Source organism: Xenopus laevis, chromosome 1L, assembly GCF_017654675.1.
Source record: "Xenopus laevis strain J_2021 chromosome 1L, Xenopus_laevis_v10.1, whole genome shotgun sequence".
Lineage (NCBI taxonomy): Eukaryota > Metazoa > Chordata > Amphibia > Anura > Pipidae > Xenopus > Xenopus laevis.
Window position 1 is genome coordinate 164,785,511 of NC_054371.1, and position 12,475 is coordinate 164,797,985.

Consider the following 12,475-nt stretch of genomic DNA (forward strand, 5'->3'; position numbering starts at 1 on the left):
CCGGCAGCCATGGTAATATCTTTGGAGTTCTAGTACTGAGCCAAAAAAAAACTATAAACCAGAGCCAGCTCTGAGGCCACAGTTTCATCTCGTTTCATCTACACCTTTGTTCTAGGGAACTGTTTGCTTGTTTATAAATGAGTGACAGGCAATGTCAAAGATGTTTTATTTATAGAAACAAAAGGCTTGTATAAAAAAAAAAAAAAATACACTTTTCATAAAGTTTGTACATTTGATTTTGTCCAGTTTAAACGTCAGCAGCACAAGTCTGAGTGTGGGAAGGGACCTCCACGTTTACACCCAGGATTTGTCATGATGACTGGACCCATAATCAGTGTGGCATGCTTCAAGGTTTTTCACCTACTAGATGCTGCATACATGAAATTGTAGTAGTTCACACCATTTAGTTTTTCCAAGAATCTTGTGCCATATGCCAACATAGTTAGCAGGAGAGCACCTCTCTAGGCATTTCTTGTTCCCAAAGTCCATGAAGTCAAAAGCACATAAAACTTGTCAACAGAACTTTTTTCCCCATAATCCTCTATGCAAAGACCTCTAGGCTCCCGTCTAAGAGCAACAAAGAAGGGTTGGCGTAAGCAGTCTCTAGCCATTGACAGAAAGCTTGATGGCATATGTTGATAACAAAAAAACCAGGCGCAAAAGTGTACACCTAAAAAAATATCTGGGAAAAGATGATGCTTCCCTTGACACTGTTCCTGCACAGCAATGTCACAGAACTGCAATGTGCGAAGGTACCATCTTTTGTCACGCTCCTTGTAGGTTATTAGTCATCTGTCCATATGTACCTAATTCATGCTCCAGGGGTCCCTGCACGGCCCATTAGAGGAGCTACACCATCCTGTGTTGTGTTTGGGGTATGATTGGACAGCACCTCTATATTATTCTCATCAACAATATCACATGTGGGATTTAAGAATGCAGAGAGTGGTAGATTCATGAGCTGAAGCCGTCGCTCCTCCACCTGTTGATTATGCTGCTGTTTTAGATCCCTGCCTCTAAAGAAGAGAATGCAGAATGATCAATGAAGAATTCAGATAAAAGAACATTACTAAGGTATATGCAAAAATGCTAGGCCATCAGTGAGCATACAGTAGGGAAAGAGAAATAATGCTAGAATGTAAACAGCATGCTACATTGTCAATTTACCTTTTATATATGTATCCAACAATAATGCCACTGCCGATTGCAATGATTATCACTACCATGAGGATTCCCAGAACGTAACCTGAAGTGAGGGAAGAAGTATGAGAAGTTAAGAGACATAACCTATATTTTGGCATGTTTTCTGATAATCGTATGAATCAGATATTCTCCAGCTGTACCTAATTCCGGATTAGGCCAAATCCCATTATTTCTTTTAGGATTCAGATTTGTTTGGAACAGTTTAAGGCATATTAATTGACATTGGAGATAAACATTACCGGTGATGTTGCCAATAGCAACCAATCAGCAATTCAATTTGAACAGTAACCTACTAGTTATTTAACAAAGGCAAAAATCTGATTGGTAGCTATTGGCAACATCATCAGTGTTAATAATAATATGCCCCTTAATTTCACAGCCAACTGCATGTGATAATGTTTTGTTCGCGGATGATGCAATCATTTATAATTATCTCATTACATGAATATGCAGACTAGGGTTCAGAATTGATTAGCTTCACATCAGAAATTATGAATTTGCATATCTTTCATTGAAATGCACAGTGAACACATCGAAACCCTTGTATTCTGTTTATATGTATTTTTGTGAATTCAGTATGCATTACTGTTCATATACTCTGAAATAGTGCCAAATACCTTAAAATGCAGCAGGATGCTGAAAAAATGCTTGTATGCGGGTGATAAAAGCTGGTGACTTGGCCCCCTCAAGTGTGAGTGAGCAGCTTACTGGCCCCTCAGACGGGTTTTTCCAATATCTGGCTGGAAATCTTTCATATATCTATTTGGCAAGTTTTAAGAAACCTCTGATGGGCAAGGACCACATTGTTGCACTGATATTGACTGTGTAGACCCACTGTATGATCTGATCAGACCAATTTGGCTCACAACATGGGTGGCCAAATCAAACTGTGATCCGATTGTCTGGTAAAAGATCCCATTGCGTACAGACAGCTTTATTTGCTATACTATTTACTTCCAAAACATCAACTGAGCTGAGTACAGCTGAGCTCTTGAGAGGAACGTTTATTTGTTGACACATAAGGGTGGCCCAGATAACATTTGGGGCAGATGTTAGACAAATAACTCTTGACTGACCTTACAACCACGTTAAAAGTATCCATGTATGGTTTATTTTACCCTAGCACCTGCAATCTAAATACATACTGAGAAACCGATCTGAAAATACATTTCTTTCAAATGTATCTGGTTCCTGCCTTATACCATTTATGCAGAGAACAGAATATTACCTAGCGTTCCAAGATCCTTTTTCTCTTTGCGATTAACCTGCACCCGTTCGCTAATGCTAATTACAGGCTGTGCAACAACTGGCTGCTCCTGTGTCTGTAGAGTTTGTTCAGGCTCTTTATGAAGCGGCGCAGATTCTGTCAGCTCGATTTGGTTCTGTGGTAATTCAGTCACAGCAGGAGCTGTTAAATAAGGAAGCACAATACCAGTAAGAAAATGCTATTTTTTAAATAGTGATGTAAAAAATGTGGAGACAATTTGCAGTTGGTTTTCATTTATGATTTGTGGTTTTTCAGTTATTTAACTTTTTATTCAGCAGCTCTCCAGTTTACAGAAATCTGGTTTCTAGGGTCCAAATTACCCTAGCAACCATGTAAAGATTTAAATAAGACATTGGAATATGAGAGGGCCTGAATCAAAAGATCAGTAATAAAAATATCAATAACAATATATTTGAAGCCTTACAGATCATGTTTTTTAGATGAGGCCAATGACCCCCTCATTTGAAAGCTGGAAAGAGTCAGAAGAAAAAGGCAAATAATGCAAAAACTATAAAAAATGAAGGCCAATTGTAAAGCTGCTTAGAACTGGCCATTCTATAACATACTAAAATTGAACATAAAGGTGAACCACCCATTTAATCTTTAGAGTTTTAACATTCACTACTAAGAGGGAGACCGTGTGTGCTCAGATCTTATATATAAAGAAGTATAAACTTGGAGAGGGTAAATGATTCTGATTGCTTATGTTTGCAGCCTTGGCTGTACTTTTAGATTTTCTCAAATGAACCAAGTTATAAACATGTACCCCTCTTATTTGATCTATGTGCCAGCGCGGTTACCTACAACTCATGTAATGGCTACCCATCCTCGGTTGTTCCTCATGTAATTCCTAGATTAGTTATAAATTGCATGGCATTGACACGAAAACACAAGAGATGTAGTTTCAAAACTATACAGATGGGGGCAGATTTATCAAAGGTTGAGGTGAATTTTCAGATTCAAAAAATTCGAATTCCGAGCTATTTTTTTGTGTACTTCGACTAGGGAATAGCCCAAAATTTGATTCGAATTTGAAAAAAATGTGAATATCGAAATTTATCATGTACTGTCTCTTTGAAAATGTAAACCAGAGACATATGCAGAAGTACCTACAAAGTAGGAAGACATAGGTGGGAGTCCAACTATGGCAACATCAAAGCAGGAAAACGTGAGTGGGGTCTTACTATGGAAACATTTTGCTGGTTGGGTTTGCAAGTTAGTGTAGGGTGAGGATTAAGGTTTTGCAGGTTAATATAGGTTTTGTGGTTTAAGGTTGGGTGCAGATCAAAGGGGTTGTTCACCTTCCAAAAACTTTTTTCAGCTCAGTTGTTAAAGGTGGGCATAGACGGGCAGATAAAGCTGCCGATATCGGTCGTTTGGACCGATTTGACAGCTTATCTGCCCGTGTATGGGGGCTTCCGACGGGTCTTCCCGATCAATATCTGGCCACGATATCGATCGGGAAGGTTGGATTTTTAACTGACCGACCCGTCGGAGCCCCTTGGCGCATCGTAATTCGAACGTTCGGCCATACCGTTAGTGGAATATCGGGGAAAGATCCGATCGTTTGGCGATGTCGCCAAACGAGCGGATCTTTGAGTCTATGGCCACCTTTACGGATTGTTCCCCAGAAATAAAGACTTTTTTTCAATTACTTTCCATTATTTATTTTTTACTTTTTTTCCAAAATCTAAGTTTAAAGTTGAATGTTCCTGTCTATGGTGTTTCAGTCTGGCAGCTCAGTAATTCAGGTGCAGACTCTAAACTAAATTTTGCAACATTCAGTTGATACAATTTTCAGCAGCATCTTTGGAGTATTAGCAACTATTGTATCAAGTCTAACAGCTGCTTGTAACCTAGAGATTCTGCTCAGCAGGGATAAAGATAATACATGTATCAGCTAAATGTATCAATTTAGAACAGTTTACAGGGTCGGCGACCCCCAGTGGTGAAAAAAATTACACTTTACACTTCAATATTAGAATAACACACAGAAAATAGAAAGTAATTAGAAAAGGTCATTATTTCAGGTGATCTATCTGAAAAAAACTAGTTGTTTGAAGGTAAACAACCCCTTTTAAGTTTTTCCTGACCCATACATCGCGCTGCATCTGTTGCTTTTACATAAAAGTGAAACTGAAAAAAAAAATCAGCAAGATAAAAGCAAACCTGAAAATAAATTGCACTCAGATTTGACTGCATAGCTGTCACATTGCTGGCTTGTTTTTCAGCAATGGACTTGAAAAACTACTTTTTTTTTTTCTTCAATACTTCGTGAAAAGACGCCTCGTGATAAAACCTGGGAGTAGCCATTCGTTCAGCGCGTCACCTTGTTTACTGATTAGGAAATGGAAACGCTCAACAATGTAGAGAGGCTCAGAGACAAGAAGAGCCAATCAGCTCGCGAATAGCGTGAAAAACAAGTTCACGGAATGAAGTGTTTGGTGGCACTGCAGTCAGAAAGGCAGCGTTTAAAGGTCTCTTGTCTTTGTGTATAAAAGCACATACAAATCACTGTAGGGAGCCTGGAGTTTACGTCAAAAGGTCACCCACTATCGAGCATTACGGTAAAACAGCTGCAGGAGAAGTTTTATAGGAAGGATCGCCACAGGGAACATTTTGTAAACGCGCAGCTGGGCTGTCTGCGTAACATTTGGTGCACTTTCAATGCAAGTCATAGAGAATTGGCACAACCCAGTATGCTTCATGACTATGAGGTAACTAATATCGGCAGTCAGTAGATGCTAGCGACTGTACGGACAAATAGCTGTGTTTCAGCCGTCCGATCACCCCCTGTGAATGTGGCTAGTTAGGTTATCTCTGTGTAATAAGCACTGCGTCCCCCATGCTTTACCCACCGGGTGTCCCTGTCAGCATCTCCGCGCTGAGCAGCAGAACGAGCAGGTGCGTTAACTTCCTCACACACATGGTCTCGCTCGATCCCTGAAATTTCCTCTAGGCTCTGACTCTTTTCTTTGGTGGCTGCTGCTGTGATTCCTTCACTGACTTTTCTAGGATTGTTTTTCTCGTGCTTGTACCTCCCCTCATGTTTTGGGCTGAGCCCCAATAGGCCGACACATCGCCTGCTCTGCTGGGATTGAACAGTGAGCTGCCGTGGAGGCGGGCTCTCTCGCCTGTGCCACACTTCTACCTATTTAGCCCTGTCAGGCTGGGCTCCATTTTACTTATACAAGTCGCTTCCATTACTGTCCCTGGTTCTGTTATAAATGATAGCATTTAACCCTTGCTGTACTCTGTTACATATATATATATGTGGTCTGTGTCCCCCTCGCTATAACAAAACGACAGCTCCTAAATCCCTCCGCTGCAGCCGACGAAACTGGGGAAATGATTCAGAAATGGCTGTGTCTAGAAATAGCTGTGAAACTGTTGAGGGCACCACACGTTTATAATATAGGCGAATGCTTCTAATTTCTTGTAAGCTGCGTAACGCACATATACTCGGCGGCAATGGCCTTGAACGGAACACCATGTTCTGGTATCGGGTGCAAGGGCACAGGCAGAGCTTTCAGCCAAAACAACAACGTGTTGGAGGAAACCGGTTTGGGCTGGTTCGCTCTTGATTTGTGTGAGGCGACTGAAGGAATGGATCAGCCAATAGTTCCTTTAGCGCTGCTATTTTTCCTCTATCCTTAACTGCTGTTTAGTACTGCAGTGTGTCAGCACTGGTTTTTTTTTTTTTAGAGGGGAACCACCAATGCCTTTCACAAAACGTTCAATACTGTTCATGTATGTACAAGCATTTGTGTTGTTCTGAGAGTGGCTACAAACAACCCTGCTTTGCATTGAGAGCAAGTGGTCCTGCCAGGCCCGGACTGGCAATCTGTGGGTTCTGGCAAATGCCAGAGGGGCTGCTATAAGGTGCCATAGAAAGTCAGTAAGGAGGCTGTTTGGGTCTATGTGTGGGCTGATTGGGCCTTAGGGTTGCCACCTGGCTAGGGTTGCCCCCTGGCCACTAAAACACCTGCCAAGGTCAGGGCCGGTATTACAAATTTACCGGCAATGTAGCTGCCGGTAAATTTGTAATACCCATCAAAAAGACCCCCTCGGACTGCCCCCAATCCCCTGTAATGTAGCTTTTGTCCTCCGTCTTCGGTTCTCCGCGTCATGGCTCGCCCCTGATTGCGTCACGGCCCGCTCCTTTTGTTCCCGCCCCCACCAGCCAGTAACAAATATAGGAAAAGGTGGCAACCCTACACCTGGCCGGTATTTTTATCAGCCTGGCCTCTAAAAATAATGGTTGATCCCAATTTTATTAATAGGGAAAAAAGATAAGTATATAGGAAGGCCAGTCATTTTTCCAGAAAAGGTGGCAACCCTATTTGGTCTCTGTGTACCTGAAATTAAAGGGCCTACTCTCAGTCCAGACTAGGGTTGCCACCTTTTCTGAAAAAAAATACCTTTCTGCCTATATTCTTGCTGTTTTTTCCTAGTAACATTCCGTAGTAACATTGGCATGAAGCATCATTTTTACCGGCCAGGCCGGTAAAATACCAGCCAGGTGACAACCCTAGTCCAGACCTGGGTCCTGCCTGCCTTGATATTTCACCATCTTGAGTAAAAATTATGTTTGGTGCCCATGTTATTAAAACATGAAAAACAAAAATATAGGATAGCCATGAAAACACTTTGTTTTCATATTTTGCTACGTTTATTTCATGCCTACAGTATATCTTGTTTTGGAAGTTTGCTTTCGAGCATTTGTAGTTTACCCCTGGTTTCACAATGAATCCTAGTACTTTTTGCAGGATCTGGATTTGAAGGGGGGGGGTCACAGGACAGCTGAAGATGATGTTGTTTTCCACAGGAATTATTTTTTTCTTCAAATGTAAATATTAAGGTTTTCATTTGGTTCAAAGCTGTCTGTGACTGCCACTCTCCTCTCAGGGAGAAACACAGCAGTCAAAATGTCAGCTCTGCCCGTAGAGGCAACACTGTTTTATGTACCCAATTATTGTTTGCCACAGGCAGCACATTTCACATTCAAGTGAACAGGAACAAAGACAGGTGTCTTCATAGTTCTTCCTAAGGGGTCCATGATTGTTATAAAAAATAGCCACATGCCATGGAATAACACCATGTTTATGCTAAAGCGTGTTCAGATCCACGGTAGAAGGCCAGTGAGTGTACAGAGCAGAGAGATACCATAAATGGATTGTTTGTATTGATACAGACAGACCTTTTCAGCAGTCAAAAGGGTTAATATACACTTAGGGGCACATTTACTAAGGGTCGAATTTCAAAGTGGTAAAACTTCGAAATTCGACCATCGAATTGGAGAAATTCGATAGTCGAAGTTTTTTTTGAGTCAGTTTAGCTGTTTTAATTCAAATCGATCAATTAAACAATTTTCCAAAAAAAAACTTTGACTTCTAAAAACTTAGCCAAATACTGGCTATAGGTTCTAGGAGGTCCCCATAGGCTAACATAGTAATTCGGCAGGTTTAAGGTGGCGAAATGTCGGTCAAAGTTTTTTAAAGAGACAGTACTTTGATTTTCAAATGGTCGAATATTCAACGTTTTTTCAATTTGAATTGAATTTTGGCCAATTTGATGGTCGAAGTACCCAAAAATTACTTCGAAATTTGCAGTTTTTGACATCGAAAATTCACTTCGACCCTTAGTAAATGTGCCCCTTACAGTCACACACACTCTTTTAGACTATGAGTTCAATAGAGCAACAAGCCCACACCTCATTACATTTTGTATTTAATATTCTAAAAAGTGAACGGTGCATATACAAAAATAATATGATAAAAGGACATACATGAAACAGTTATAAACTAAAAATAGAGAAAACATAGATAACTTGCAAACTGCCAAAAATATTATAGTTCCTGGGACAAGAAGAAGAAAAGGTATGCTCCTGATCAGCAACCAGTCCCCAAAGCTAGATATGCCACTCATAGATTTTAATATAGTGGAATGTGGCATCAATTAATAGGACACATCCCCTCCCACAATACTGCTTTGCAATGTCACTTTTGGCAGCACACAGCATTCAATTGCCCCTATATGGAATAAAAGCCAGTAGCAAAAGGGGCATAAGTGTTGATAAGAACATGGTTGAGCTGTGATTCTGAACCAATGGCTTATGAAAAAATTTGCTCCCGGTGGCCTTGAACCAGGTGCTTATTTTTGAATTCCTGACTTGGATGTTTTGGTTGTGTAAAAACCAGGTGTACTGCTAAACAGAGCCTCCTGTAGGCTGCCAGTCCACATAGGGGCTACCAAATAGCCAATCAGCTCACATTTGGATTCCGCAGCTCATTTCTCTTAAAATTAATGCTGGTTCATTCATACCAATTATTCATATCTGGTAACATAGATGTAGTATATTTATATGTAAACATATTTTGCAAGTGATAAAATCTTCTGTCCTTTCTATCGTAGCTTTGGGGATTATACTATACAGTACAGTTTAAAGCAGCGATCTCCCTCATGAGCAAGATACAGTGGTTATATTTGGATGCAGCATCCATCAACAAATATTCCTGCAGTAGTGGTCAACGAGTGGTAAGACAATTTGCAGATAAAGCAACTGCCCACAGAGACAAGAGCAGGTCTCTTATTCAGTGTCTAACCATAACAACATCTTTGCTGCTACTCATACCTATGGGCCTATGCTTCTATATAGAACTAATTCATTTGTTTAATCCATTCCATTAAATAGAGTATATATGTGAGTATATACTGTATTCTCTAATAATTCTTTTTTTGAAGTGTCTTTTCCACAATATTTATCTGTAATTTATTAACATTGATCCAGCCTTTCCATATTATCCTTTAGGACAAGGGCACACTGGGCGTATTGTCTGCTTGTGTTTTGTATGCAGGTGGAGAGAAGCGTATCTGCTACTATATACTGTGTGTAGCTCCACAGCGTCGCCTCAGTGCAGTTCAGTAAGTGGATACTAATGCAGAAAACACAAAAGCATGCATTTTTGTGCTGATATCCTCTCGGTGTAGCCGCACTTAGCCCCCAGACACAAGACAGGAAGACATTGAATAGAGAGCCTATCTCGTCCCTACATTTAGGATATTGGTCGTATACATTGTCATAAATTTTAACCAGGCGGTATGGAGTCAAATATGCCCTATTCAATATATATCGATATATCACACTCTCATAGAAATATCCAAAAGAAAACCAGTAGCACACTGAGTCAGCCTTTTTGCATATGGGCTTAATAAAATAATTCTTTTTTTGAACACAACTGCAACCTGACTCAGTGTGCTACTGGTTTTCTTTTGGATATCGATTTGACCCAGTGACAGGAGTGGGTCTCACAGTACAGCACCTGGCACTACAAAAGTGTGTATTAGGGAGGTGAGCGCTCCACTTGATTGGATTTACTCTCATAGAAATAGACAACTCTGGGACCAGCTACAGAGCAAACTTCCCCTTCTCATCCAAATCTGGAATGTCTCTCTGCCACTTTGTTCACCTTTGAATTAACTTTTAGTATGATGTAGAGAGGGATATTCTGAGACAATTTGCAACTGGCTTTCATTTTTTTATTATTTGTGGTTTTTGAGTTATTTAGCTTTTTATTCAGCAGCTCATGAGTTAGCAATTTTAGCAATCTGGTTGCTAGGGTCAAAAATTAACCTAGCAACCATGCATTGATTTGCATAAGAAACTGGAATAAGAGCGGGTTCACCTTGGAGTTAACATTTAGTAAGATGTAGAACATGATACTCAAATAATTTACAATTGATTTTTTATAATTTGTTTTTTGAGTTATTTAGCTTTTTACTGAGCAGCTGCCCGGTTTGCAATTTCAGCAATCTGGTTTCTAGGGTCCAAATTAGCCTAACAAACATGCACTGATTAAAAAAAAGACAGGAACATAATTAAGAGAGGGTCTGAAAAGCAATGTGAGTCATAAAAAGTCACAACAACAATAAATTTGTAACCTTACAGAGCATTTGCTTTTTAAATGGGGTCAGTGACCCCCATTTAAAAGCTGGAAAGAGTCAGAAGAAGCAAATAATTAAAAAAAAAAAAGAAAAAAAAAAAAAGGAAGGTCAATTGAAACGTTGCTAATAATTAGCCATTTTAGAACATACTAAAAGGTATATTAAAGGGTTATTTGCTCTAGTTTAATTATATTATTTGTAGTATGTAGATCACCACAAAGCCCTCATACATAAAACCTTGGTAACCATACACTGATTTCATTGTATGAAACTTCTTGTACATTCATTAACACAGCACCACACTCATTGCAGCAGCACAGCATTCACAAATCACCTTTATATTTCCAACTGATAAACATAGCATCCTAGACCTCTTAAATGCCTGTTAATGTGACTTTAGTACAGGGGACACCTATGCTGGCTACCTTCGTTTAAATATTACTTTAATCAGGGTACGAAAAATGGAGCTGTCCTTGATGCATCCATGCCTGTGGAAAATAGCATCAGTTTTTAGCTGCTCATGCCCTAGTGGGATTACACTATGCCCTCTTAACAGCTAAGCATGGTTTATGCTGGCTTCTTGTAGGGAGATGAAAACGAAATAAAAATGTGATGATGTGGTGGTGAAAAGAAATGATGTTACTAGGCAGCCTAAAACTATAACTATAGCTCTCTCCCCTCTTCATACCATCATTAGGCAAACACAAATAAAAAAAATAAATAATGGTATACTGACCCTTTAACACAGTGACACATTATCCATTCATTCAAATAATTAAAGCATGCCATTCACATCACCCATAGTACTGACGATTTTGCAATAACAGATACCTTTTTCTACTTTTATTAGTCACTTATCTTCCATTAATGTTTTCCTTAACATTTAACAAACAATTTTAAGAGGTGATCCTTCAAATATATAGAAATTTATAAGACCACCTTGATTCTTTTAAGAAGCAAAATAAGAAGAAATTCATTGCATAACAATAATGTTGCAAAGGTATGCAGACAGTAGTACAAGTTACTAACACAGTGAATAAGGAAAATTTTCTTTTTGGTAGCCACAATATTGATGGCCCCATAAATGTCACTGGTCCAACGTTTAAGAAACAGTGCCTAAAATGAACAGCAAGGAATGAGGGCCACATTTGTCATGTACATAGAATAGTCATATTGTCCAGTCATATACAGATGGAGCTGCCACACTGCTTAAAGCTTTATCCATGAAACCATTCTAACAACAGTAGTCTGGAATTCAAACTACCCTTGTACTTAGAGCTACTTCAGTCAAACATTTGAAAGACAAAATATCAAACATAGCAATGCCCCTTAGTAGTATTTGCCTCTTCGTTTATGCTGGAGCCAGGATACATTCTGAATGGATTGACCCGAAAACTCAAATCAAACTCAATTAGAATTTTAGAAACTCGATTCGAGTTTTTTCTCCCATTGACTAAAACAGCAATTTGGAAGGTTTTAGGTGGTGACCCATGATAAATCTGCCCGTTATAGTAAGCCCTGCTGCATCTTTACTACATGACCATCACAGGCATGGCTCGTGAGCTTCTAAAGCAGGAATGGCTCGAGCACTCAAATGCTACTATTTACAGAATTCCCATTAAATGGTAATGTCTCTACCAAAGGTCACATTCTGGGGTGTGCTGATCTCTGACCTAACTAATGAGCGTGCATAATGCAGAGCAGTTAGTGTTAATAGCGAATGTGAAATATAATCTCTTCAGTATAATCTGCATTACCTAGGAGAGCACCAACGTCTACAAAACTGAACCTTCTTGGTCTGCAGGAGCAATATACAGATATAAGGCTCCCATTCAGGAAACCAGGACTATTAAATGTCCTATTTTCTGTCACTGATGCCAGGGCACTCCTATCCCCTATCTCTGAAAAAGAGCCAGATGACTGAAGGTGAGGTTTAACTGCCACCGCCATCTTACTGCTCCAATCAGAGCTTACCTGCTGGTTTAAAAGCAGCCAACGTGGATGGAAAGATTGCAGCAATAAGTTGAAGTATAACCATCAGCCATGTGTGATTACATGTGC

At 39.7% G+C, this 12,475-nt stretch overlaps 1 protein-coding gene across 1 annotated transcript; it reads right to left on the minus strand.

The window, feature by feature from the left end:
• Nucleotides 1-149: 149 nt before the first annotated feature.
• On the minus strand, nucleotides 150-5,613 carry pik3ip1.L (phosphoinositide-3-kinase interacting protein 1 L homeolog). Its single transcript, NM_001095146.1, is given in 4 exon segments — nucleotides 150-1,016; nucleotides 1,168-1,246; nucleotides 2,432-2,611; nucleotides 5,329-5,613. Coding segments are annotated over 4 exon segments (483 nt in total). The 5' UTR covers nucleotides 5,348-5,613; the 3' UTR covers nucleotides 150-811.
• Between the last annotated feature and the right edge of the window lie 6,862 nt (nucleotides 5,614-12,475).